Consider the following 25393-nt stretch of genomic DNA (forward strand, 5'->3'; position numbering starts at 1 on the left):
TAAGAAAATCAGGTAAATATTAAATAACAAAGCGAAAGAAATAAATATCCTCGTTTCTTCTATCCGCGGAATATTCATCGAACGCGGTCTTTGCCCTCTTAATTGAACGTTTCAACCGCTTTGAATAAATTCCAATTCAAGCTGACGTTTTAATATTCAAACCAACGCGTTTCTGCGATGCTTCGCAAAATTATAGATCTTGCAAAGAAAATACTTGAATTATTGAGATGGATGAATGCCTTGAAAAATAAGTATAATAAATAAATATGATTGTTTCACGAATAATCGATGAAACAAGAAGAGATCTTAATTTATTTCTTTATTGAATAAATCAGATTTCAAGAGTTAGAAATTTTTTTTAAATATTAAATTATATTGAAAAATTGTACGTTTATCAAAATTGTTTCCATTTTTAAAGAAGTATTTTTTCTTCTTGTTCCATAATAAAATTGGAAGCAGATTCTTTTTGATCGTCAAAGGTAAAATTTTTATAATGAATTATGAATTTTGTTGATAATTTTCTACAACTTCTAGATAATTTCTATAACTTTGCAATTTTCTAGAATTTAATTTAAAAAAGATGAAAAATTAAGAACGAACAGTTTCAATTATGAAAAGATTCGACATTATTTAAAATTATTAAACCTTATATATGCCCTATATAACATTCGTTATTTTCTTAATTAGTTACCGCGAAACGAGTTAAAGATAAATTAATAACTCACGAATAAAATCGATGTAAAATGACCAAGAAAGTTATAGAACGATCGTATATCCCGATTAATTTTTGAGCTGCTTTGGTCGTTAATCCCGCGGCAGATGTCAAAACAACCATGAAAACACGACTATAAATATGAACGTGGCGCTTAATTATTATAAATCACCGGAAAGGATCGGTAGCAGAGATAACGATTTTTTAAATCCGCCAAATGGATTTACGCTCTTTAATGAAAATTATCGATGGGTGGATTCATAGTCGTTTCCATCCCTTTATCCCAAAAGAAAATGTATTTCAATTTACTATGTGTATTTATTCAAAGAGATCATTGGGAATTATAATTGTGGAGAGTTGAAATTGGAGATTTAAAAGAAAAAAAAATTGAGTTATTATTTATTAAATCAGAGTTTGTTATTTTTCTGAATTACAAATTATTGTATATTTATTCAGAGAGATCGTTCGAGATCGTAATTGTGAAGAATTGAGATTGAAAATTAATATAAAAAAATTGAGTTATTATTCATCAAGAATTTGTTATTTTTTTGAATTATATTTTTCTGTATTACAAATTACTGTGTTATATTTAATCAGGATTATTATTGGGAAAAAACTTATTATTAAAAAATTAAAATTGAAAAATTTGTTATTTTTATATAAAACCAAAATCAAAATTTAAAAAATTAACAATAGCAACAAAATCTTAAAAATAAAAATATAATAAAATAAAGTATTTTATGTTTTAAATTCGTGTCATAGTATTTTACTCAACTCAAAAATTAGAATATTTTTAAAAAATCTCGTATTATTCCATTTGATCAAAAACTAAAGATAATGCTTTAAATAATACTTTGCAGGTGAACTGTAGATCTATTCTGATTGTAATCATTGTAATAGGTGACATAAAATGGAAGAAAGAAAAGAAATTTAATCAGAACTTTAACAGGAAATAAAATTTAGAACGAAAAATATGAAAAAGAGATTCTATATTATATTACATTAACGAAATGTCAGCTAGTTGAATGGATAACATCAGATTATTATAGGATGAAATCAAGAAATGAAATCAATATTAGAAAGTTAGAAGATTAAATTTTGGCTATTAAAAGATTGAAATAAAAAATTCTGAAATACAGAAATTAGGGTAAAAGCTTAAAATTGAAAGGTGAAATCTCAAAAAATCAGAATCAGAAGGCTGAAAAGCCCGAGCCAGAACATTGGAGGATCATTATTGAAGAGCTAATTAGAAGATCAAAGATATTAAACCTGTATTAGGAATATCAGAATCAGAGAAAGAAAACTAAACAATGAAAAAGAGTAGAGCATTAGCTATTAAATTACAACATAAATACTGATTTAGCTTAATATTTTATCTATTACATTTATTAATATTGTTACAACTAACTCTCTTTTCTTTAAATTAACTTCCAAATTTAATATTTCTATTCTATTTTCAATAATAAATAATTATAACATTTATTCGTTGCAATATTTTTCACTTTGTCATCGAAATAGAAGATTCAACGTTCAAACATAATCATAAAAATAAAATACATTAGCTTGCTACATCCAAAATAATCCTTATTAATTAATATTAAATTTATAAATCGATCAACAGTCGATAAATTACGTCTTGAAAACTAAGATCTTCGATAATTCTACAATTCCATATAAGATTCCAATTATTTCTAATCACACAAAGTATCCTGTCCCAAGTTTCACACCGGCACATTCTTTTCCACGTGTCACAGTTCATCGTAAACTTTATTTTCCAACATATAGAATCGATCCTTTACCGTAAAGGATTAAGCGATATCCGCATTGTTCAGTTAAATTTCCTAAACGAGATTCGTTTCGGGAGAGAACCTCGATTCGCTCAGAGGAGATCCTGGTCAGAAGGTGTCTCGTTATCGTTTCGTGATTACGGCAATAATGCCGGAATTTCGCTTTATGGCGAGGAATTTGGCAAAATTGCAGGCCCGATTTGCGGTTTAATTCCAGAGAAAGAGGAAAGGGGTCTAACGAGGCCTTTGATTATTGTTGGAGAAGGCTTCGTCGTTACATCGTGTCTTAATTAAAGCATTAACGTAACAAGATTCGAAAGAACGAAGGTCATCTTAATACCTGTGCTTTTTTCATAATGCCAATCACAAAGTTTCCGTCATGAAACGCATAAACTGTACGAATTGTGAACGTGGCTGATGAGAAGTGTAACACGAGTCAATCAGAAGAATCTTCACATATTGTTTTATAAAGAAATTCACGGAATATCTCGGAAAATTTAATTTTCAATCAAAAATTTTGTGTATATGCAAAGCATAATGAATTATATTAATAATATCGAATTTTTAAATTTCTCTTTTATTGTTATTTAGTTGCAATCATAGATATTTTTATATTTTACATCTAAATTTGAATTGTGAAAATTCGATTAAAGAAATAAAGATAGTTTTAATTTTATTGAGATTTTAGACGATTCTTTCTTTTTATTATAATTTTTCATTCTTGTTTTATTCATCTTTCAATTTTGTTCGATAAATTGTATCTATTATTCTTTATCTTTATTGCAAATTTAATTTAAGAAAATTAACCATCGATGTCAACAACAGGGATGAAATGATGAAGCAAGAGAGAGAGAGAGAGAGAGAGAGAGAAGTTAGCATGAAAAAATAAAGTTTCATAGAAAATGATGGTTCTCGAGTGACCACTAACGCCATGTCTGGTTGCAACTTTCATTTGCAATACTTTTCACGAGTAATTATGACATACTGGGTCGAAAGTAAGTAGTCGCCCCTGAAATTTGAACTGTCAGAACGAACTAATAACAAGCTTTCTGCTTGGTTTTTGCCAATTTTTTACTTTAAATGAAATTAACTGCTACCTATTGAAGTTTTCGACATGGCGATAAACGCACTATGAAAATAAATTAACGATATTTATAATATTAATATGATATTTCGAACAAATAAAAATGATTTGATTCGCGAGATATTGAAATAAGAGTTATAAAAAAATTTAATTAATAGTAATAATTAAAACTTGTTTTTATGATAATTCAATTTTTATTTTCTAAAAATTATTATTTATAAATCTTGTGATTTAATATAAACTCATATACATTGTATGTATATATCATTAATTATATTTATATTCAATAAATATTAATTCAACATATTCTTTCAGATATTCTATCGTTTAATATCTTCTTTGAGATATAATTTCCAAATTCCAAATTCTGATATATCTCATATCTCATCGCATAATCAGAGAAACAAAAAAACAAATTTTTTATCGCAAATCTTGATATCAGAGTACAAGATTTATTTTTCACTAATTTTACACGAACATCAAAGAACATGGAGAATTATGTTCACTATTTTCCATCATATTGGGAACAGTTAAACAATTGGTAAATCAACTCTATGAAGCTACTACATCCCCGATTATACGTATGATCTCTTCCTATTCACGTATGAAATAAAATCACCGGGGGTTTCAATTAAATTTCTGTCGAAATCGACGAACGTTTGTCGTCGATGAAAGCGTTTTATCGTTGTGTTACATTGTTACGATGAAACAAAGGTAGGTATAGTTTTTTCTCTATGCCTCGAGCTTGTCACAAGCGGCACAATCGATTGGTCGCTGACATTTTTTTTCTTTTTTTTTTTTTGCTATTTTTTATCTATTTTTTTATTACTTTTATTTCATTTTCTTCTATTTTTGTTTAGCTATTTCTTTTTTGACGAAAAAAAGAATGAAAAGGATAAAACATGAATATAAAAAATCAGAATTTCAACAAATATTTCCAGTAACTGGGGGATGTGTTACGGTTGTTTATTTTGATCTCGTTCGGTTAACATACGCATTCACGCTTCTGCATATCTTTGATTTTTACATGAATGGCGTATACAGGGAACAGTAGAATGATTGATTTGGCTCTTTTCCTTAATTAAAAAAAAAAAAAAAGAAAAATGTATCCAAAGCTACGTCGCATTAAAAATCACGTAATTTTTTTGATTTATAAACACAGTAAAAGTCTTCACACCATTGCCATCTAGTAGGACGTCTTCGAAAATGAATAAAATGACCTATTCAAAATAACTAAAAAAGATCAACTGCAAGAGAAAATAATTCACATTTTATATGATAGAATTCTTTTGTGATTCCTATGATTGTTACATCATAAAATAGAAAATTTCTATAACACATTTACATCATCCTCGTTAAATCTGTTAATTCCATCTATTTAAAAGTGACCGATGAAAAATTTCTGTCCATCGATCTGTCGTCCAAGCCATTCGAATCACAGATAAACTTCGACTTCCGATTTTCTTCTGTTCGGTTAGCGTTCGTTAGTTAGATAATAAATACACGGGACAGCACACACTGGCGTGTGTCAACGCGCGAAACGAGCGAGCACCGGAAATCCGGTAGATAAATCAGAAGTCTTCCGGGAGAAACGGGAGAGACATGTCGTAAAACAAATCAGTTCACCTCGATTTTTTCTCTCTCTCTCTCTCTCTCTCTGTGAAGCTGAGAAGTGTTGCCAAGTTGAACGAAATTATGGGTCAAGATTGCAAAGCGCGCCAACGATTCTGTTGTTAATTGTTTATCAAAGTAAAATTCTATTCGATAATTTCGTTGTGTCATTAAGCAGGTCTTAATGGGCCGTGCGAGAGAATTGAAGGGAGTAGTTCAAAGCTATCCTTTACCGAAAGTAATAAATTGCGCTTATTAAGTTCCAGGCGAGTCGTAAAAATGAATTACGATTGCGTGAAATGAGATTTTTCTTTGAATTTAACGTGGCCAAGTGTTTGCAATTCTAAACTATACTCGTAAGAAGATTACTTTATTCTAAATCTGCTAAAAATTATTGTCTTTATCTTTATATATATTATCTTTATAATTTGCTGTTATTAAATCAATTCATTGGAGCGTAACTTATAACTTTCCATATGTTGAAATTAATTTTTTATAAAATACTCTGAATAATAAAATTATAAAAATCTCATAAAGTATAATTACGATTAATATAGCTAATATTAATATAAATAGCTAAATATATTATTATTGCAACAATATAATATAATATTATATTCCCTTGAATAAAAGTACCAAAGCCTCGTAAAACCTGATTATTCAAAAACGGTCAAAATCAAACAGCAGTTAGACGAATAAGTTTTCCACTCGGGCTGAATTCAAGGAATTTCTTCCATCTAGGGAAGAAAATTTCGCGTCTTCCCGCATCCGGCCGATAAATAATTCAATAGTTTCAATGGATTCGATCGGGAATGGTAAAATTGAGATGCATAATTCGGGGCCCTCCTCCTCCGCAGGTTACGTGGATAATACGCGTGTGTATGCGTAAATTCACGCTTCGATGCTGTTCATATTACGATAAATAACGTGGCCGGTGCTGGATGATAATTCGATTCGTATTCACGAGATTTACACGAGTTCGCGTGTAACAGGCGATGCATCAAATAATTATGCATTTAATAAATGGATCAACGTAATTGCGAAGTGTTAACGATGGATATCGAATGGCCATATGCGTGTGTTTGTACACGTATACCTGTTCTGGATTACGGTTTGAAGTTTTGATTTTGAGCTACGTGGCAAAAACGATAATAGGTTTAATCCCCTCCGAATTCGGGCAAGGAATAACTCGTTTCATATTAATATATTACTTTGTTGTGTTAACTTTAACGATGGATTGAAACGAAAATTCAGAAATACTAGTTGAAGCTCATTTATCAAGTTGTGAGCTATTTTGTTTTTGTATTTAATTGAAACGAGCAGGATAGAGTGGAACAGCTCTATCCTCGTCGCACAATTGGCTTGCTCTTTCTTCTTTTTATCTAAATTGATTATAAATAAATATGTTTCTTAACTGATATTTATAATATTATATAAACTAATATTTATATAAATTATATATATATATATATATATATATATATATATATATATATATATATATAGAATATTAAAATATCAGGAATATTATTTAATGCTTGTTTAATATATATACAATAACAAGAAATTATATATAAGATTCATACTTATTCATATATTTCTATTCAATCACAAAAATAATCTCCCTGAAATAATCCATAAATAAACTACGGATTTTCGTGCAAAATTCCTATTTACTTTTTCTTACCATTTAAACGTCACAATGTGTTCTTTACTATTTCTTGTCTTCCTCTATATCGTGTAAATTTTATTATAGATTTTTTAAATAAACATTTACATCTCAGCCAATGATCGCAACGTCATCCAGTCACGAATGAATCGGGACTGGAAAGAAAAAGTGCACGTATGACGATCTGGAATAAGACGAAATGAAAGGAATATTAAGATAAAAGCTCGAAGCCGCGAAATTCGTTCGCTAAATCGAAGCGCGATCGCAGGACAATGGGATTAGCCCGGTTGGTTAAAAAGCTTAGCCCGGCAAATGAACGGAATGCGAACATTAAATCGGTAATGCGATAATGCAAGTGCCGCGCAATGGGAGTAATTCGGAATATAACGAGTTTCAATTAGAGTGGCCGGTGTGCAAATGACAACGAGTCGATTCGCAGGAGCAGTATGCAAATATGGGTTTGTTCGGTTGCGAAAATATTCACAGGCGATATTAATGACGGGGCGGGTGATGATTCATGCGGTCCTAACGTGTAAATTATATTTGGGTGAAAAGGTGAAAATTATCTTGCGAAAATTTTGTTTTTCTATAAAATGTATATTCACCAAAATTGTAATAAGTTGTTTGGTGGAATGGAAACAAGTTTTACAAGTCCTGAGGCTTGGGTGCAAGTGGATATTTATGCAAAATTTGACTGTACTATAGTAAAGTATAGAATGCATATTATATGTTGTTGTATTTAAGGAATAAACTCTATTTAAACTTTATTTTTAATATAAGCAATTCTATTCTATTCTATTAAGAGAATTAATTTTATTTTAATCCGCTTGTCTTATCATGAGTTTCTCGTTTCACTTGCTTCATTTTATCTCATTCCATTTGTCTAAATATGACTATATTAAGATGGATTTATATTTCGTTAAATATCAGACCAGTCTGGGAATATTGCATCGTTTCTTGTTAATGAAAATGATTTCGAAAATTATAAAAATGTGTACAAAAGCTGTGTGTTTAAGTTTATTCTACTTGCCTGATCATGACTGTCTTATCCTATTTAGCTTAACCTGAATGCTTCATTTCGTTGATCCGTTCAAAACTGTCCTTAATTATTGTAAAGTTCATTTTCACATTATGTACAATTTTTTTCAAGAGACTGTACAAAACAACTTACACTCTTAATATTTACATTAAAATTACAACAATATGATTATTGTAAGTATTGCAATAGATATTTCAATAAATATTAATAAGCTTTCTAACGAATAAAATTTTATTCCAAAATTTGACATTCCAATACCTGTGAAATTTATTTCATTTCAATCCGCCAGATCATCATTTCCAAGATTACATATGCACAAATGAAAAGCTCCATGTCAACGCGTGTTTGCGCGAAATCCCACTTTTTTACGCGTTTTTAACGCAAAAAAAGAACCCGTTACCCGAGTGTTTATCGTTAATAATTTCGCCGTGATCGGCCCACGTTTATGGATGGATCGAAATTCGATCGACATGGACACGTCGCCATGTTGTCGAGCCCGGGCGAATAACAAAATGGACGCGGCAAAGGGTTTCCATCGGCGCATAGGGGGCGCGCGATAATTAGTTTTTGCGCGATCACGAAATTCCCCGAAGGACCTTTCGACCCGGTGGCCAATTCTCTCGGCTGGCAAATACTCGATATTGCGCCGCGGCCAAAGGGTGTTGCGATTTAATTGAACCCAGTGTCTAGCGCGCGACAAAAGTGGTGGACGACCCTCCTTTCTTTTTTTTTTTTTTTTTTACTAAACCTCGTTCGTTGCCAGAGATTGGCTGATTCCAAGTGCTGGCTTGTTAGAGTGTTAGCTGGTTATTTGATGCACGAATATTTTAGAGTTTATTGGTCAACGTGCTGGGGCTCAACGTTGTTGTTAATTGTTAATTCGCGTTCGACTACTACTTTTAATTATGGAAGAAAATAAGTATTTTCTTTTTGATTAGAATTCTCGATTAAGAGTAGCAACAAGCTTTTATAAATTTGAATTATTCGTGATAAAATAAGATTTCGACGAAGCTTGAAATGTTAGATTAGAAAGAGAATAATCTAATAGAAATATTAGATTATTACGAATTTAAATTTGAATTTTAATTATTAATATATATATATATATATGTGATTTAAATATGAGATTTAAGTATGAAACGCGAATTAGAAATAAATTTTAAGAACTTGTAAATAAAATATACATGGAAAATGTGGAGGATATAGAGATAGACACAAATATTGTTTATTAACATATCATGTAGTATGGATTAGCAAGAAATTGAATACCTATTATATTTTGCACGGTTTGGAGTACATTTCTAAATATATGTACTATAGTTTTAGTTTATAAGCAGATCAAATATATCGAAATGCTTATTTATGCAAGTATTGTCTGATTGTTTAATGCTAGGAGAATTTACTGTTATTTAATGATCGTATTGTGTTTTATATTTAATAATCATTTGTTGTCAATCGGGTTAAAATATACTTGACTCGTGCCATGAACAATATAATAATAGCGTAAATATTAATGTAAAATGTAAGCATTTATTATATGTTTAATACAAATAAAAATTTTCAGTTAATTATTATCTTTGATGAATATCTAAAAGAAGAAATAAGTTTTGATATATTTTGTCAATTAAAAAATTATTTTTTTTTCAGAAATTTTGATTAATTAATTGATTATACAGCACGAAATATTTTATAATTTTAGGCCGAATTTATGATAAAATTATTTTCAACGCTGATATTAACAAATTACCATTACATTTTTAATCGAATATCGTAAAATTTATCAAAATTTGTCATTCTGAAATCCGAAAATTTGTCTAATTAGACAGATTCGCGTGTAATTTCGTAATTATAAATGACTTTTAACATGATTGGCTAATTAGTCGATGCCTATTAATTACACACAGGCTGAAAAACCCAATAATAACCGATATTATCGGTTCACCGTTCTCATTAATTAAAATTCAACCTATTTGCCATTTGATTATTTTAATCAACGATTATCCAGAGTGTCTCAGAAAAGTTCGATCGAAACTTCACCGAAATTCTTGCGAACAAATCTCGACTTAATTACACCGTGAAAGTTAACAAAATTTAAATATTAATAGAAATATAAAATAAAGATAACAAGATTCGAAATATACAAATCTTTAACCAAATTATATTTTTTTATCCTGACATCTACGATTATCTCAATCAATCAAAGTTCTGTTGTGCCTTAATAGTTAATACAAATTCACGAAATTCCTCTTTTGTATTCTTCTTTTTTTTTTTTTTTAATTTTATTCCTTTATCCAACATCTGCATTCCACCTCTTTTCCTTCTTCGTCTCACGACAGATTTTTTTCAACAACATTTCATTCCACGAAGAAGCAATTAACCGCGTTAATATTTCATGACTCGTGCGAATAGCAATTACTGCGACTTTTATCGATACCGATTTTTACTTGTCGCGCACCTCGTCGTCATTTATCGTCGAGTTCGGAAGGTGTAATTATCGAGCCGGCTCGCGCTGTAACGATTGCACCATTCAATTAATTAAACGGGTCTCTTTCACGAAGCTGAAAATTTCCTTAAACTTCTCGCTGATAGAAAAGTTTCGAGCCGCAGTCGGTCGAAATAACGAGGTTGAGTAATCGAAAGGATCTTTTTCGGGTACAATCGATTCAATTATGATAAAGGCAATCATCAGTTCTTGGGAAAGATATTTGTTTAACATAATAGCCGATTGTTGGATAAATTTTGTAGTAACAGGATACTTTTATTTGTTTCTCAACATTATGTGGAATATGACGCGTTGTTAAATTGTAATATCGTATTAAATGCATTGAAAATTTTATGCGAATATGATAGTATTTTGAACAGGGTAATTCATGGTTATCGACGTAATTATATATAGATTTATTAGTATTATGTATTTATTATTTATTAAATTTGTCGCTTTCATTAATTTCTTTTTAAATATTCTTTTTTATTATTAACAAATTGTGAAACAAGAAACAAGTAAGAAAGACTATTTTTAGATGTTGTTTTATCAAATTATGATATACTTATCGAGAAAATTACTTTATATAATAAAGAAAGATCATTATAACAAGTATATAATTTAGATAAAAACTTTTAATATCATTTATTACATGTTACAAAGAAACAGTTTACTTTTTATTTTTATCACAATCGCTGATGACGAAACTAAAAATCCCATTTCTCAAATAATCATGAATTACTAAAAATTAATCCAACAAATTTTATCAATTTCAAAGTTTTCACCCTCGATATCAGCCATACAAATTAATCATATTCGAATAAAACTACCCTTCCACGAGGTCGAAAGGGCTCTAATTGAAAAGCAGGTTGTGCCGGAGAATTACATCGAACGAAATGAATTTAAAATCGGTCGCGTGACTCAACAATGGCCGTTGATCTTTCAATGAAACAGCGTCCCTGTTTCGAGCGTGGAACAGCTGTCCTTCATTTTCCCGAGAAAATGAGCGCGGATAATTCGTTACACGATTGGTTCCAAAACAAGCGCGACACAATTTCTCCGGAAATTGGACATAATTTATAGGATCAATTTACAATGGAAACGGGCAATTATTAGTCGAAACGAAAACATTCGTTCGCGTTAATGCGCGAAATCTCGCAATTTATTCCGTGTTTTCTTTCTTTTTTTTTTTTTTTAATGTGCTTTTCATAAAATTTATTTCATTTCTTCTCCTATCCAATTTATTCCATGTCGTTTTCTCGTTCGAAGAAACAATTGTTCATTCGTTCGAAATATTATTAAATATTAAGAGAGAGTACATCTATTTTAACATGGAATAAACAGTAATTAGATATATTTTAAAATAATTATTTTATTATCCGTCAATCTAGCTTGCAATTGAAGCAATACTCGATTTTAAAAATTGATAATTTTATAAAGATTGAGAATTTATATGAAGCTCGTACGAAGAATTTTACGATTATATTCCTTAAAAATTGTAATCGTGCCACAAAAGGTTTAAGATATTTAGATTAGATCACATATGACATAACATAAATGTTTATAAATAAAATAAATAGATAGTAAGATATAATAAAATCACGTGTCATTTTGCATTTACCTGGGAAGAATAAATATAAATTTATCTCAATCATTAAAATGTTATGAAAGTATATACGTACGTACATAGATATTTATTATACAAATAATAAAAAATATATTCTCATTCATTGATCTTAAAAAATTAGAAAAAGATACATTTGCCAATTTCTTTTTTTTTTTTTAAAAACTTCGAATCCCTATATTTTGTAATAATTCGAAATCACGAAGCTTCACAAATCGATCAACCGCCTGAAGTATATATGCCGCCATTTTGCCATCGTGTCACCAGCCTGTTATGGCGATTGTCATTCCACTCACAATCTTTCATATAGCCACGAAAGGGCTGGTTCGAAAGGTTGGAACGTCGTCAAGTTTCATCAGAGCGTCCTTTATTTATGGCGCGATGGAGGCCATAAAAGCGTCCTGGCCGGCCGGAAGTATGATTCAATTACCAAAATGTCAGGCAGCCGGGCCTGAAAATACGGCGTTTACGTTGCCGTTCAATTCGGTGGCCGAAACTCGGTTTATAGATATTTTATGAGCCGTGCCAGGGATACCGTGCGTTTTCATTGCCGCGTACATCACAGAGCCGGAATTACGTCGATCGTAGGAATTTCCATGGCCGGGGATCGCTCGGAATTCGTTCCAATCCCTGACGATTTTTTCACGGGAAAAGATTGTCGTAACGTGACAAAAATTTGCTCGAATTCACGCTCCGCTGTCGATCGTTCCTCGTGTGTCATACCGAAGTGTGGAATTATGTCGTGTTCAAATTTTCTTGCTCTACCCGAGGAAAGTAAAAAAAAAAAAAAAAAAAAAATGGTAAGGAAGTGATAAACGATGTGGAGAATATATTGGTAGAAGTGGATCGAAATTGTTTTGCTTTTATAATTTATCACAGTGTTTGCAGTGATTCGTATTATGGAAAATAGGAATTTATAGGTTGCTTCAATTGTTGAATTCAAATTTCCCGCCTTATTTTCGAGAGAGAAATCGCGATGAGAAAATAAACGCGTTATTATTAAATCTGAGCAAAAAATTGATCACATCTTTGTAATTTGTACATATTTACAGCGATTTACAATATTTTATATTTCCATAGAAATTATGCGATTTTAATTTGCTTTTTAATTGAGAATTAAAATGAAAATTGAAAATTGAAATTGGAATTTTTATACATTAACAACATGTTTATACAACATCGATTATGTTAATGTCATTTGTTGAAAAAATTGAAATTAAAATCGAAATTAAGTTTTGTAATTCAACATGTGGAGTATATTTATATTTGTAACATCTGGTGCCTTCTCAATAGTTTTCATTAGAACATTTTAATACCACGTTAATTTATAATTAATTATTATATACACATTTGTGAAGTTTAACGAGAAAATATATTAGTAAATATTCATAAATTCATAATTTCATCTCTCGTACAAAATTCACTTCAATTTTTCACAAAGCCTTACAGATACTTTATATACTTCTACTAAAAATCATAAGTTCCAGTTGGAAGAAAATGCAAGAAAAACACATTGGATATTTTAAGAAAGGGGATTCATCCAATTTAATATTTCAACAATTTCCTCTTTTAAAGTTAAATGAAACTTTAACTAGCGAAAATTTCTCTCTCAAATTATCAATTTAGAGAGTCTAATGAGAATCTTCGTCCCTACGACGCGGAGGAACAAACCTATTCCCATTTTTTCCCTTAAATCTCAAGAGTCGGGAAACTTCTCTGGAACACGAGATTACGAATCCAGCACTTTTATCCAGACTTCCTAATTGAAACAAAAATCGATCGATGGTACTTAAATCGAATCGCTCCTCCGCCAAATCCGAAAAAGCGCCGATGAGATGTGGAGGCGAACACGAACGAGGGGAGGGATGCGTTTTAATTATCGGTAACTACTGGCTGGGTCTGATCAGAGACAAAGAACGATGGAAACAAAGGGAAGAACGAGAAAAACTGTTCGAGTTCCCTGGGTGGACGAAGCCCAGGAAAAATTTACGACTCTTAAGACGAGTTCTTCTCTCTTGTAAGCCACGGTTTCGATTACCTTAATATTCCCCCTTTCGTGAGATATTAGGTAACCAAGAAAGTTTTATCATCATTTTGTGGCAGATAAAGGGTTCGGGAAATGTAGAGAAGAAATTTTTATTCGTTAAAATAAATATTTTCACTTAATATTCTTAATTAATGAATAAATATTCTGATCTAACTGAGGAATAGATTTCGTAATTGAAAAATGTGTTTTCCAATACTCTACTGATAAAATAAATTCTATAATAAATAATGGTGTACAAATATATTTTAAGTATATATTATGTATATATTTATATTTTATTTTATATTTTTCTACTATTAAAAGAATGACAGAATATTTTTGATTATTCGATACTTTTAAAATGTTCATTTCAAAGAAAATAAATGAAATTTAAAAGATTCAAATATTTTACAATAACAAATAAGTTATAAAAAATTTTTTGAAAACAAATTTTTTTCAATCGTTTTAAATATTTTACGTAGGAATAACTTGTATGTTTGGAAAACTTCATCAAACTGGATAACACGCGATAAAGTTGCTGCACAGTTGAATAACGTGATTTCGTGTTAAATAAAAAAAAACAGAACTAGGAAAATTTTCGTTTTCTATAGAAGCAATGTATTTAAATATTTTATTTGTTTAATTTCACGGGGATAAAAAAAAACGAAAATAAAAATTGATACGATTTAGTATCTTATATTTTTTTATGAAAAATTTCCCTCGATATTCGACCTCGTGAGTTTCTAGATATTTATTTATAAAAAGGATCTGAATTTTTTTTATATTTCAAAGTATCTATTCAAATCGAAAGAACGAATCGTGATTAACATTTCCATATTCTATTGAAAATATGATTTCCTTAACGAGTGAATGGAAATTCCTTAAGTTCTATTGTAAATTAAGTTTGGCTCGAATTAACTTTATAATTCACGAGAAAATTTTTTACAGCTTTGAAAGTTATTTGAACACGGTTTTAGCGGCGTCCCTAGTTTAATTATGAGACTCATAAATTTTCATCACTTATCAAGCTCGTGAATATAATCATCTTATGTATCTAAATATATTACGTTATTACTATTTTTTTTTAATTAAAAAATCATCACAAGATTAGAAAGTGACAAAATAATTAAGTTGTAAATATATATTAATAAGTCTCTCTAAGTTTTTTTAATTTAAGTAATCATTCCTAACGAATCAACGAAAATATTATGATTTTTAAAAAGAGAAACCAAATGGCGTTGATGGCGCGTAACGTTCGACGAATTCGTATCGCAAATTCGCAAAACAAGCCCGGCTAAATGACAAACGCTAATGCGAAACGATGCCTCAATTAAACGGCTCTATGCAAATCGCATTTTCCTAGTGGACGGCCTTCGCGTGTCCCACGTGCGCTTATGCACGTATGTGGCCCACGAACAACCAATGAATCTCGCGTGAACTTCCATCGACCAACAAATGGATATGCAGATTTCCTCGATTAATCGAATGATCATTTTTTCCCGCTTCGAAATTTGTGTGTCCCTAGAAAATACGCAAACGATCCCCCGGGAATATCAATGGCTCTTTTGTTTCACACTGTATGAAATTTGACCATAATTGCAAATTGAATTGCTAGTTTTTAAAATTTTTGGTTTCATGTTGATTAATCATTCTCAATTTATTTCGTAACCTAATATTTCTAAGCGTAGAATTAAGTGTTAGGAAATATTTAAGATTAGAAATTACGTATGTTTATTTAGGACAGTTTTGTCGAAAATTTTAAATTTAAATTGATTTTGAAATTTTAACTTTCTGAATTATAAGTTTGAGGTTAATATATATTTATTAATCGAGTATATAATTGAGTATATTGTTGGAAAATTTAGGTTAAGTTAAAGTTTGAAATGTGCAATATCTATGAAAATAATGCTTTCGATAAGAAAATAATTGAAATTGAAAATATTTGTAGAGTAATTGTGACATACTTTCTTGTTATATTCTTCGCGAGCTATAATACAATATAATATTGAGCAATTTTTAATTTTTCGAATTCCATATACACCGTAGAGTATATCGAGTAAGATATGAAAGTTATGCAAAATGGAAACTTTGTGCTTACATTAGTTTAACTTAAGAGACTGACAATTTCAAAATTTTGGTCCAACATTCGACACTCTCGAGGAATTAATATGCATTTACCAAAAGCGAGAAATATTAACTTGAATCTCAATTGTATTTCTTCATTTAAATCTTTTATTATTTTTCGTAAACCAAAAAAGTAATGGATAAGATAACAGAGTTATCTAAGCAAGGTATGAATATGAAAATTTTATAATTAACACTTTTACATAGAATGAAGATTTTTTCAAATATTTTCCAAATATATTCACTGCAATATTTTTAGATTACTTCATCTCTCAATATTGTTAATATATGTACGTATAATAAAATTTGTATAAATTTACAAATTGATATTTAATTAGAATATACGATAATTTAATTTTTTTTTACAATACGATAAAAAATTGTAAAATTTCGTAAATTAAAATTTTCAATAGCCCGTACGATCTGACATAAATCTTTCAAGTTTAAATCGTGGTGAAAAGACTATCATTTATTAGAAAATCCGGAACAATACATTCTCTCAAAAATCCTCTCTTAACCATTCCTTTGTCTAGCATTCCAACTTCTTACTGCTCATAAATCTTTGCTGTCATTCTACGATATCATACCATCTAAGAATATTAGGTCAAATGAAATTTTAGATATAAATACCTTTTCTAAATTCTAAATTCTTCGAATCTGATCAATTTTCAAATTTAAATTCATTTAATGAAAGATATAACATGTATGAAACTTCGATGAATTAAACATGAATTATGTAATACAATTAAATGTCTGGAAAACGTATATTTAATCAAAACTTAACTGTTTTACTAAAACTCAAATAAGCTGAATTTAATAACGACTAATTCTCGGAAATTCCACTTATCAAGTAAAGTTACTTTATGTTGTATGGATTTACTGTTGCGTTAGAAATGCAACTTATTAAAAATTGTTTTGAGAAAACTTCATGTTTCGTTTCTATTCTCTCATTTTTCAATATTTCTTTTATTTTTATGAAATTTATATAAAATTATGTTTTATAAAATCATATGATATGTGATGTTATTTTTTATGAATTTGACATTTTATTATTCGTTAAATTAATAATATATTTTATTTTATTTTGATGAATTTCTATTTTTTTTACATGAATCACGAAATTTATTTAAAATAAATATAGTTTAAATAATTTTATAACAGGAAAATAATTTTGTTAAAACATTTTTTCTTCGAGAAAAATTCGAAATTTTTGCCAAAGTATTGTTTTTTTATGGAAAATATTATAACAAAATAATTGTATGTTATATTTACATTATAAATACAATTTATCTTTCTGCTCTCTAATAAAATACAAGCAAATGTATCCAAAATCCTTTACGATGACAAGAAGATAGATTTTCACATTACGATGTTTCATTGTCTAAACTATGCAAATGATTTCCAACAAAATGCTCTCAAAAAAGAAATTTGTTCACAAAGAAATTTAGATTTCTTTGAACTATTTCTCTTAAAATAATTGTTAGCGGCAGAAACATAATTTTATTTAGGCAAGATGAAACGCGACAAACCGAATTTTCAAATAAAATTTCATTTTGTTTGAAATGATCTTTTCCTCCTTTTAGAAAAACTTTCTTTGCTGGAAAATTAAAGTAATTCTTCCAATTTTTATATTAAAAATGAAACTAGAATTATTATTTATTATTTATTTTGAAATTAAATATTCTTTTAATTAAAAAAATGTTCAGTTATTTCAAAATAAATATAACAATTTTACATTGATATTTCTTATATACATATATATTAATGTATTTATGGAAATTCTTTTTCAATTCTAGATATTAAAATAAATAATTTTGATATGTAGAAATATCGGTTCAGATTTTTTGTTAAATTATAAGCAATTTAAGTTTTCCACTCTATCTATACATGAAAATACACATATGAAATACGCCAAAAATTGAGAAAACATAGTATTCATAAAAAAATAATTAACGAAAATGTTTAATCATAAATTATTAGAGATAGAAATTATTATTTGTTATTGCCCAGTTTCCAAGAATATATACATGATATTTTCGTGGTGAATAACGATTTTTCGATTTCGCTTCCATTGAGCGCATAGTCTTTCAATTGGATAGCAATGGTGGATGACCACGTCGCGTCGTTCCCTCTTCATTCGTGGATTTTCATTCTGTCGGTTTCAATTTCGATATTGGGGAATGTCGGATTGGTTTTACGAACGATCCACGTAATCCTTTAAAACCTTTCGATTGTTACACGCCATTAGTACCTACCTAATTTATTTAATTCCTTTTTGAGCAAGAGAGTAATATTTATCGCTCGATTATTTCATCTTCAACGAATCGTTTCAACATTATTAAATTTATAATTATAAATTTATATTGATTTTGTATTTATCATTTATTTATCAAAGTTTTTAATTCTATGAATAAATTATTGTATAAGTAAATAGATATATGTACGTATCTTATATATATATATATATATGAAATTTTCTTTAACAAGATTCCAATTCAAATTATTTAATTATTATAAAATTATTGTTATTGATTTTAAGAAAAACATTCATTTCTTCAACGTCATGAAATTAATTCAAAAAGAAATTACGACATAAATGAATTCAAATAACTCGAATAAATTAATGATGTGGATCAGTCTTAAGAAATAAGGAAAACCTAAATTAGAGTAGTAAGCAAAAATGTGTAGCTATCCAAGATTTTGATGTGATTTTAAACGTGACCGAATATAACTTAAGACTATTCGTGTAATTTGTCTCAAAATTTAAAAATAAAAAAAAATACTGTATAAAAGAAGATTTAATAAGAATTTTTTCAAAAGGAAAAAGAATTTCAAAAGAATTAGAATTAAATAAACAATTTTAATTTGCATGAACTTTTCAAAGAAGCTTTGCAATTCACTGCAACATAGCAAATATGCACAGAAATATAAAACTTTTATAATCCATTACATCCAATTTTGAATCTTAACTTTAAATATTAATTTGCATTAATATTTCGTTCTACCATCTCTGTTTTATAATTGAAGACTAAATTTTATTTAATTATACGCATATCCCTTTACATTTTATAGTGCTTTTTATAGAGCAATATCTTTTAAACAATCTACAATCTAATATCATTCAATTTATAAAATTTGTAAACTAATACAATTACTCTCTTTTTAACAGCCATTGCACAAATTTAACAAATGATTCTTTATCTCGTTACTTTCCTATAATAATAATAATAAAAAAACAACAAAACTTTCTTGGCCACTCAATAACAAAAACGACAATCAACAATTAGAAATACGCCTTTATACTATACTTTATACTATATATATATATCCTACGAGCATTAACCTTGCCATATTAAAATACCTAAATTATTTTAACTAATTATTATAAATAATCAACAATTCTCACGATACAACAACAACAACAAAAAAAAGAAAATCTAAAGAAACGAGGAAGAAATCGAAATCAACCAGTCAAATCCACATCCGACGTTGTCGAATTCAATCTCGATCTCATAGCGTGACGGATTCCGCTTGTATCTACCGTCAGCGCGCACACGAGAGACGCATGATCCGCTTAGGGAGATGACACCGCATTTTCATGTCTCGCAGGATTCGCGCGCGATTCAGCGCGAGTAACGCGCACGTGCATCCACCACTGCCGGATTGCGCTGGACTTTTCCCACTTTTTCCCCCGGATGTATCCAGGCCGCCGCGAAATTGAATTCGCGCACCCAAACCTTACGGATATTTTTTTTTTAGCTCACGCGCATGAAAGGATCGCGGCGGATAATGAGATAATAGGAATCTTCAATAGGTGATATTGCGGAAGATCGGGGCAATTTGTTTGGTTATCCGCGATTAAAGTTGTTGCGGATACAGCAGGAAGCAATGTTGGGGAGAAATATATTGTAAATTTAAATTGGAATTTGGCATTTTGGCGGTGACATTGTTGGAATTCGACATATGTTAGGCAATTCCTGTGAGAGGTTTGAGAAAATTGTGGATTTTGTCGAAGTTTGATGGAAGTTTAGTTCGTTAGTTTGTTTATTATTATTTAAATTTGTAATTTGATCAAATTTAATGGTAATTGCGAGGTCGATAGGAGAGGAACTTCACATTTGTTACATTTGTTGATTAAAATTAATTAAGTTTTGTTTGTATTCGTATTGTAATTAGGATTAATTCACGGAAACGAATAATTAGATATTAACAGTCAATAATTGTGTGAATGAGTTATGTATAATAATTAATATATTTAATTCAACAATAATTGGATAACTAATATTTTATCATCCTTACTTTGTAAAGCTTTTCAATTTACGAGTATTTATCTCTTTCTATGTTATTATAAAGAAATATTTCTTCTTTCTTATTATTTTATGTATCAATATTTATTGATATTAAAAAATTTTTATCCCTATAAACAAATAAACGAGAAATATAAATCTTTAAAAATCTCTACTATATTTTACAAAATTAAAAAATTCTATAATAAAATAAGCTATTTAAAGTGAAGTGAAAAGCAAAGTGTTGCAAGCTTTTGTGCCAAAAATAAACTTCCTTCTTCAATCTCATCATTCATCAAATCCCTTCTTAGAAGAATTTTACCAAAAGTCCCAAATCCACTCTCAACAAATTACTTAAAACTTTTACCACTAAAAATATTCTATCCCTAAAAACATCATCGAGCAACTAATTCATCTTACTTATAAACTGTATCTTGAGATATTTCTTACGAAATATTAAACTTTATCAATCCTTTTGTCACTTCAACAAAGCATTACATTGTATAAAAAGAATTGTATTATTTTATATCATTACATAATAGCAAAAGGGTTAAACTTCTTCATCTTCTTTCGAGACATTTAATCATCCATAGATGCAATTATTCATAATCACCATGATCCACCAACGATCATTCGTAAACAAACGCCGCAAGAGGGCTGCGAAATGTAGCCAGAGAAAGCTTAGTATCCGTTTAGGCTATTCTAGTTCGTTGCGCGACCTCGTTTTCATCCCCTTTCATCGGCCACCTTCGCGATAAATGGGGTAACAAGGATCTGCAATGGTAACTACGACGTTTCGCGGCTCTTAAAAAGCGCCACTACGTGACTCTCGCCCTCAGAGTCTCTCAAACTTTTTCATCGAAATTCTATAAAGCCCCACCAAAGATTTCCCCTTCCTTCCCCTTTCAACGATCCTTCGTTACTCGACCTTGTTTCCTTTGTTTCCGCTCCCTGAGCGTGTTTAGCTGAGCGTGATTCATCGTTATGATGGTAATTGGTCGGATTTCGAGTTTTCGAGTCTTTTAGGCCGTGATTGAGTTCGGTTTGAAATGGGTGAGCGATTGAATAGATTTGCTCGTTCGTTCTTTGAACGGATTGCTGAACTTTTCGAATGGGATATGAAAATTTGTATATTTGGCGAATTATTCATTACGTGATTATTCATCAGAACTTGATTCATATTCTTTTATTTTGAAACGTATGCGTTCAAATCTTCAATTTTCTCGAGTATGGCAGTAGCTATTCGATATTCGAAGATCACGTGAGAGAAAGTTTGATAAGTTCATTTTTATTAATTTATTAATTAATCAATTGAAAGGGTAGAAATAATTGATATCTTTTTACAATCATTTCAAACATGCAATGTAAAATACATAAAGATTTTTTGTCAAGGTTCTTTTAGAATATAGAATTTCTCCAGAATTCTTTGCTCGATTTGAAACTGCTCATTTTATCATTAAGTTCTTTAATTAGAAAATTAGAAATCATTTATTGTTCTCATACGATCTTCATTTTATACTTTCTCAAACTTTCATGTACAACAAATAATTAATTCAAGTTTTATAATTTTCTAAAAATGTGCAATGTAAAATTCTCTCGACCGTTCAATTCTTACAATTCCAATACTAGATTAAAATCACCAATTATTTTGAAAATAATCAACATGGAATATTTCCCAATTATCGAACACACCAAACTCCAGATATTGCTACTCCACAACGATCATAGCTTACGTTCGAACGATATTCAAATAAAATAATAGCAATATTTGAAACGGTGAGGCTGATATCGAATATCATTGCAAGTCATACGAAGCGAATTTAATAGCTAACGAGGGTAATATTCCCGCGCGATCCCCGTGAAAAACGTTTGAGAAACACTGGGACCAGGGAATGGGTCCGACCGCCATGAAACGACAATCATTGCATACGGAGAGTCATGAGCACCGTTTGCAGAGGTGCTAAAGGTAAAATGGCGTTTCAACTGCTTTCCCGTCTTTGCCATTCGATTCAGGTTCCGTTTAAATTTCCGCACTGGTAACGCGTCATTCGATAAGACCACCCGTTACAATCCACCTTTTCTTCGAGTATACGACTTTTATATTTCCCTATGCAACTGTAAAACTTTCACGAATTGTTTTCACGAAACCGTTTCCCTTGTCCATTTCTTTAAGATATTTTAATGATTTCTTCTGGATTCTGGATATTTCTAATATCCGTTATAATTATTGGTAATTTATTTTTGGATTGGATAATAAAATTATTGATTTGTCCCTGTAAATTTTTAACTCTTTGAATTTGAGGCAATATCTATTGGAGGGAAAAATGTGAATTAACAAGAAAAAAAAGGGTATCTTTCGCCTGAGATTGAAATGATTGCAATCCATTTGAATAAGGCTAAATTATAGAAATGAATTTTCAACAAGAAATTGAACAAAGAATTATTTATGTTATCCTTCTTGATTATTAATTAAATAGTTTATCTTTATTTATCTTTATTGAATATTTGTAACATATATATATATATATATAAGATATATGCATATAAAATCTGTTATAATTTAAAATAAAATAATTTTATTTATCATATATTATATTTATAATACATTTTTAAATCTCATGAATTTTGAAAATACATTTTCTACATTCTTTTTAATTAAAAAGTAATATTTTTTATAAATTAAAATTGAACTAATACAATAACTACGACAGATTTTCCAGTTTAAAAAATTGATTTTATAATTTATCACGTATTCACGTCAAAGATATAAATTGGTTTTTGATTAATTCCAACGCTACTCAGATTTTTGCACAAAAATTGAAAAACTAAGTGAAAATAAATATTTTATGCATTAAAAATTGTCAGATTAATTTATTATTGACAATTGACGAAAATATTTTTGATTCATAAATTGGATTATATTTTAAACAAATAAATACAGCATGAGGAAAACATTGTGGAATTATTAGCACACATTATATACCGCTTCAGAAATTGATATATTGTTATTAAAGTTCACTCACTCTTTTGAATTCTATTAAAAAGAAATTTAAAATCTTGAAAATTTTTAATTATTAATTTAATAGTTAATTACTACAATAAAAAAAGACTAATGTTACGATTTAAAATAAATTAAAAGAATACAAGTGAAATAACACGAATACATTGACTAGAGTGATCCATCATATAAAGGAAAGCGATTCTGTTTACGTGTGGCGTACACTAATTTCGAAGTATAAATAGATTTAAACGAGATTTGCGACACGGCAAATATACAGTTTGACTCATTCCTTTTTTCAATGTATCGATTAACTAATATTTGGATAATCAATCTTTCGATATCCAATCAATATTCCATTATGTTCATAAACTCTTGTGTGCTTTGATCTTCATTATCCAAATTCTACATATAGATATATGTGCTGTAAATCTAGTATTTTTAACTATCAAATTAATAACATTTTGAATTTTAAAAAACGAAATCATCGAATCAAATCTTTTTTCTTCTTCTATATATATACACGTATCCAACTAACATACAACAATATCTAATAAAACAATAATAAAAATCTTTTTTTTATTAATTTTCCTAGTGCTTCTCTTTAATATCCAAAAAATTTTATATTGCACGAATTAACACTCAAAACTAAAGATAACAAGAAACAACTTTATAATCGAACATATTAATTAAAAAAAAAAACTTGCAAAAAATAGTTACTAGAATCTCTATTTTGATAAAAGTTATTAAATTTTAATTGATAAATTAATTCAGAAGTAAAAAGGTTAAAACGAGAATCGTCGATAGCCTCAAGCACAAAGAGTTAAAATACACGAGGGATTATACGCGCTATTCGTTCGTTGACACCGTCAAAGGGGCTAATTTCCTCCTTTAAACGTTACCCCCTTTCCATTCAAACAGACTTATCTCCAAGCTTATCGAGAACTGTTCCAGGGAATTTCATATTTTTAATAATGGAATAATACAAGAGGGAATACTCACGAGATGAGAGTCCCTCGTGGTGAAGGTGATTGGGTCCGAGGATCTCGGCTCCCGACAGTGGAAATCCATTTTGCCCCAGGCGGCAGCACCGGCGGCTCCACTCCTGGCCGCCTCGATCAACTCCATTTTCACCCCCTCCGCGATGAATTCGACCTGGAAAAAAAAAAGGGTGGAAAAACATTTTCATTACATCGGCTATCTCGATCGTGGCCGGATGCAGTGTAACCGGATTTTAATATCGCGATGCAAACCCTTCGGGGAGCAAAGCGTGAATTTGGGAAACTCCACTGTTCGCCCATTATCGATCACGAGATGAGAGGTGTAGTACGTAATGTTCGAAGAGAAGTAATATTTAAGTATAGGCGAGAATGATTTTATTAGATTCTCGTTATTTTCTGTCGGTGAACTGAATTTCCGAATCGATCGATGAATTTTGGAAATTTTCGCTTTAAAGAATTGTCGATCTCGGTGAGAAGTGTACGCGTGTTTGAAGAGGTGGTCGATATTATTATTATGGTTGATCGATGAATTTTGAAAATTCTGTTCTCATATTTGTATATATACTATTGTACTAATTATATATTATTATTTTTAGGCTGTTTCAACTTTTACACGATAGATTTTACACGATATTTTGTTTAAATCTAATATTTCATAAAAGACACTAAATCAAAAAAGTACACCATAAAGGATCATACTATATTGCTGAAATATTTGAACATTCCTCCAGCCATCGAATATCGTTGAAAAATCGAATGAAATAAAATTCTAGCGAAAAACGATAACCGTGAAAGTAATAAAGATACCATCGAAAATTGACATAACAATAAGTGAACGAACAAAATCCAACCGATATTTTTGTTCCTCTATAAATCGTCCGACAAATGAAACAAGGCTAATTGAAAGATAAATCCGGTTGTGAGATTATTAACGTACGCATTAACATAGT

General features: G+C 29.6%; 1 protein-coding gene across 4 annotated transcripts in view; it reads right to left on the reverse strand.

Annotated features, from left to right (window-relative positions):
• The window catches only part of Nrx-1 (neurexin 1), a 400360-nt gene that overhangs the window by 157282 nt on the left and 217685 nt on the right, over window positions 1–25393 (reverse strand). For all 4 annotated transcript variants that reach the window (XM_031915441.2, XM_086915817.1, XM_086915818.1 and 1 more), the window contains one exon: window positions 24445–24597. In XM_031915441.2, the coding sequence (XP_031771301.1) occupies window positions 24445–24597 (153 nt within the window). The remainder of the gene's footprint in view (window positions 1–24444; window positions 24598–25393) is intronic.

Source organism: Apis florea, unplaced genomic scaffold (assembly GCF_048593485.1).
Source record: "Apis florea isolate Af1SG1 unplaced genomic scaffold, ASM4859348v1 contig_3798_pilon, whole genome shotgun sequence".
Lineage (NCBI taxonomy): Eukaryota > Metazoa > Arthropoda > Insecta > Hymenoptera > Apidae > Apis > Apis florea.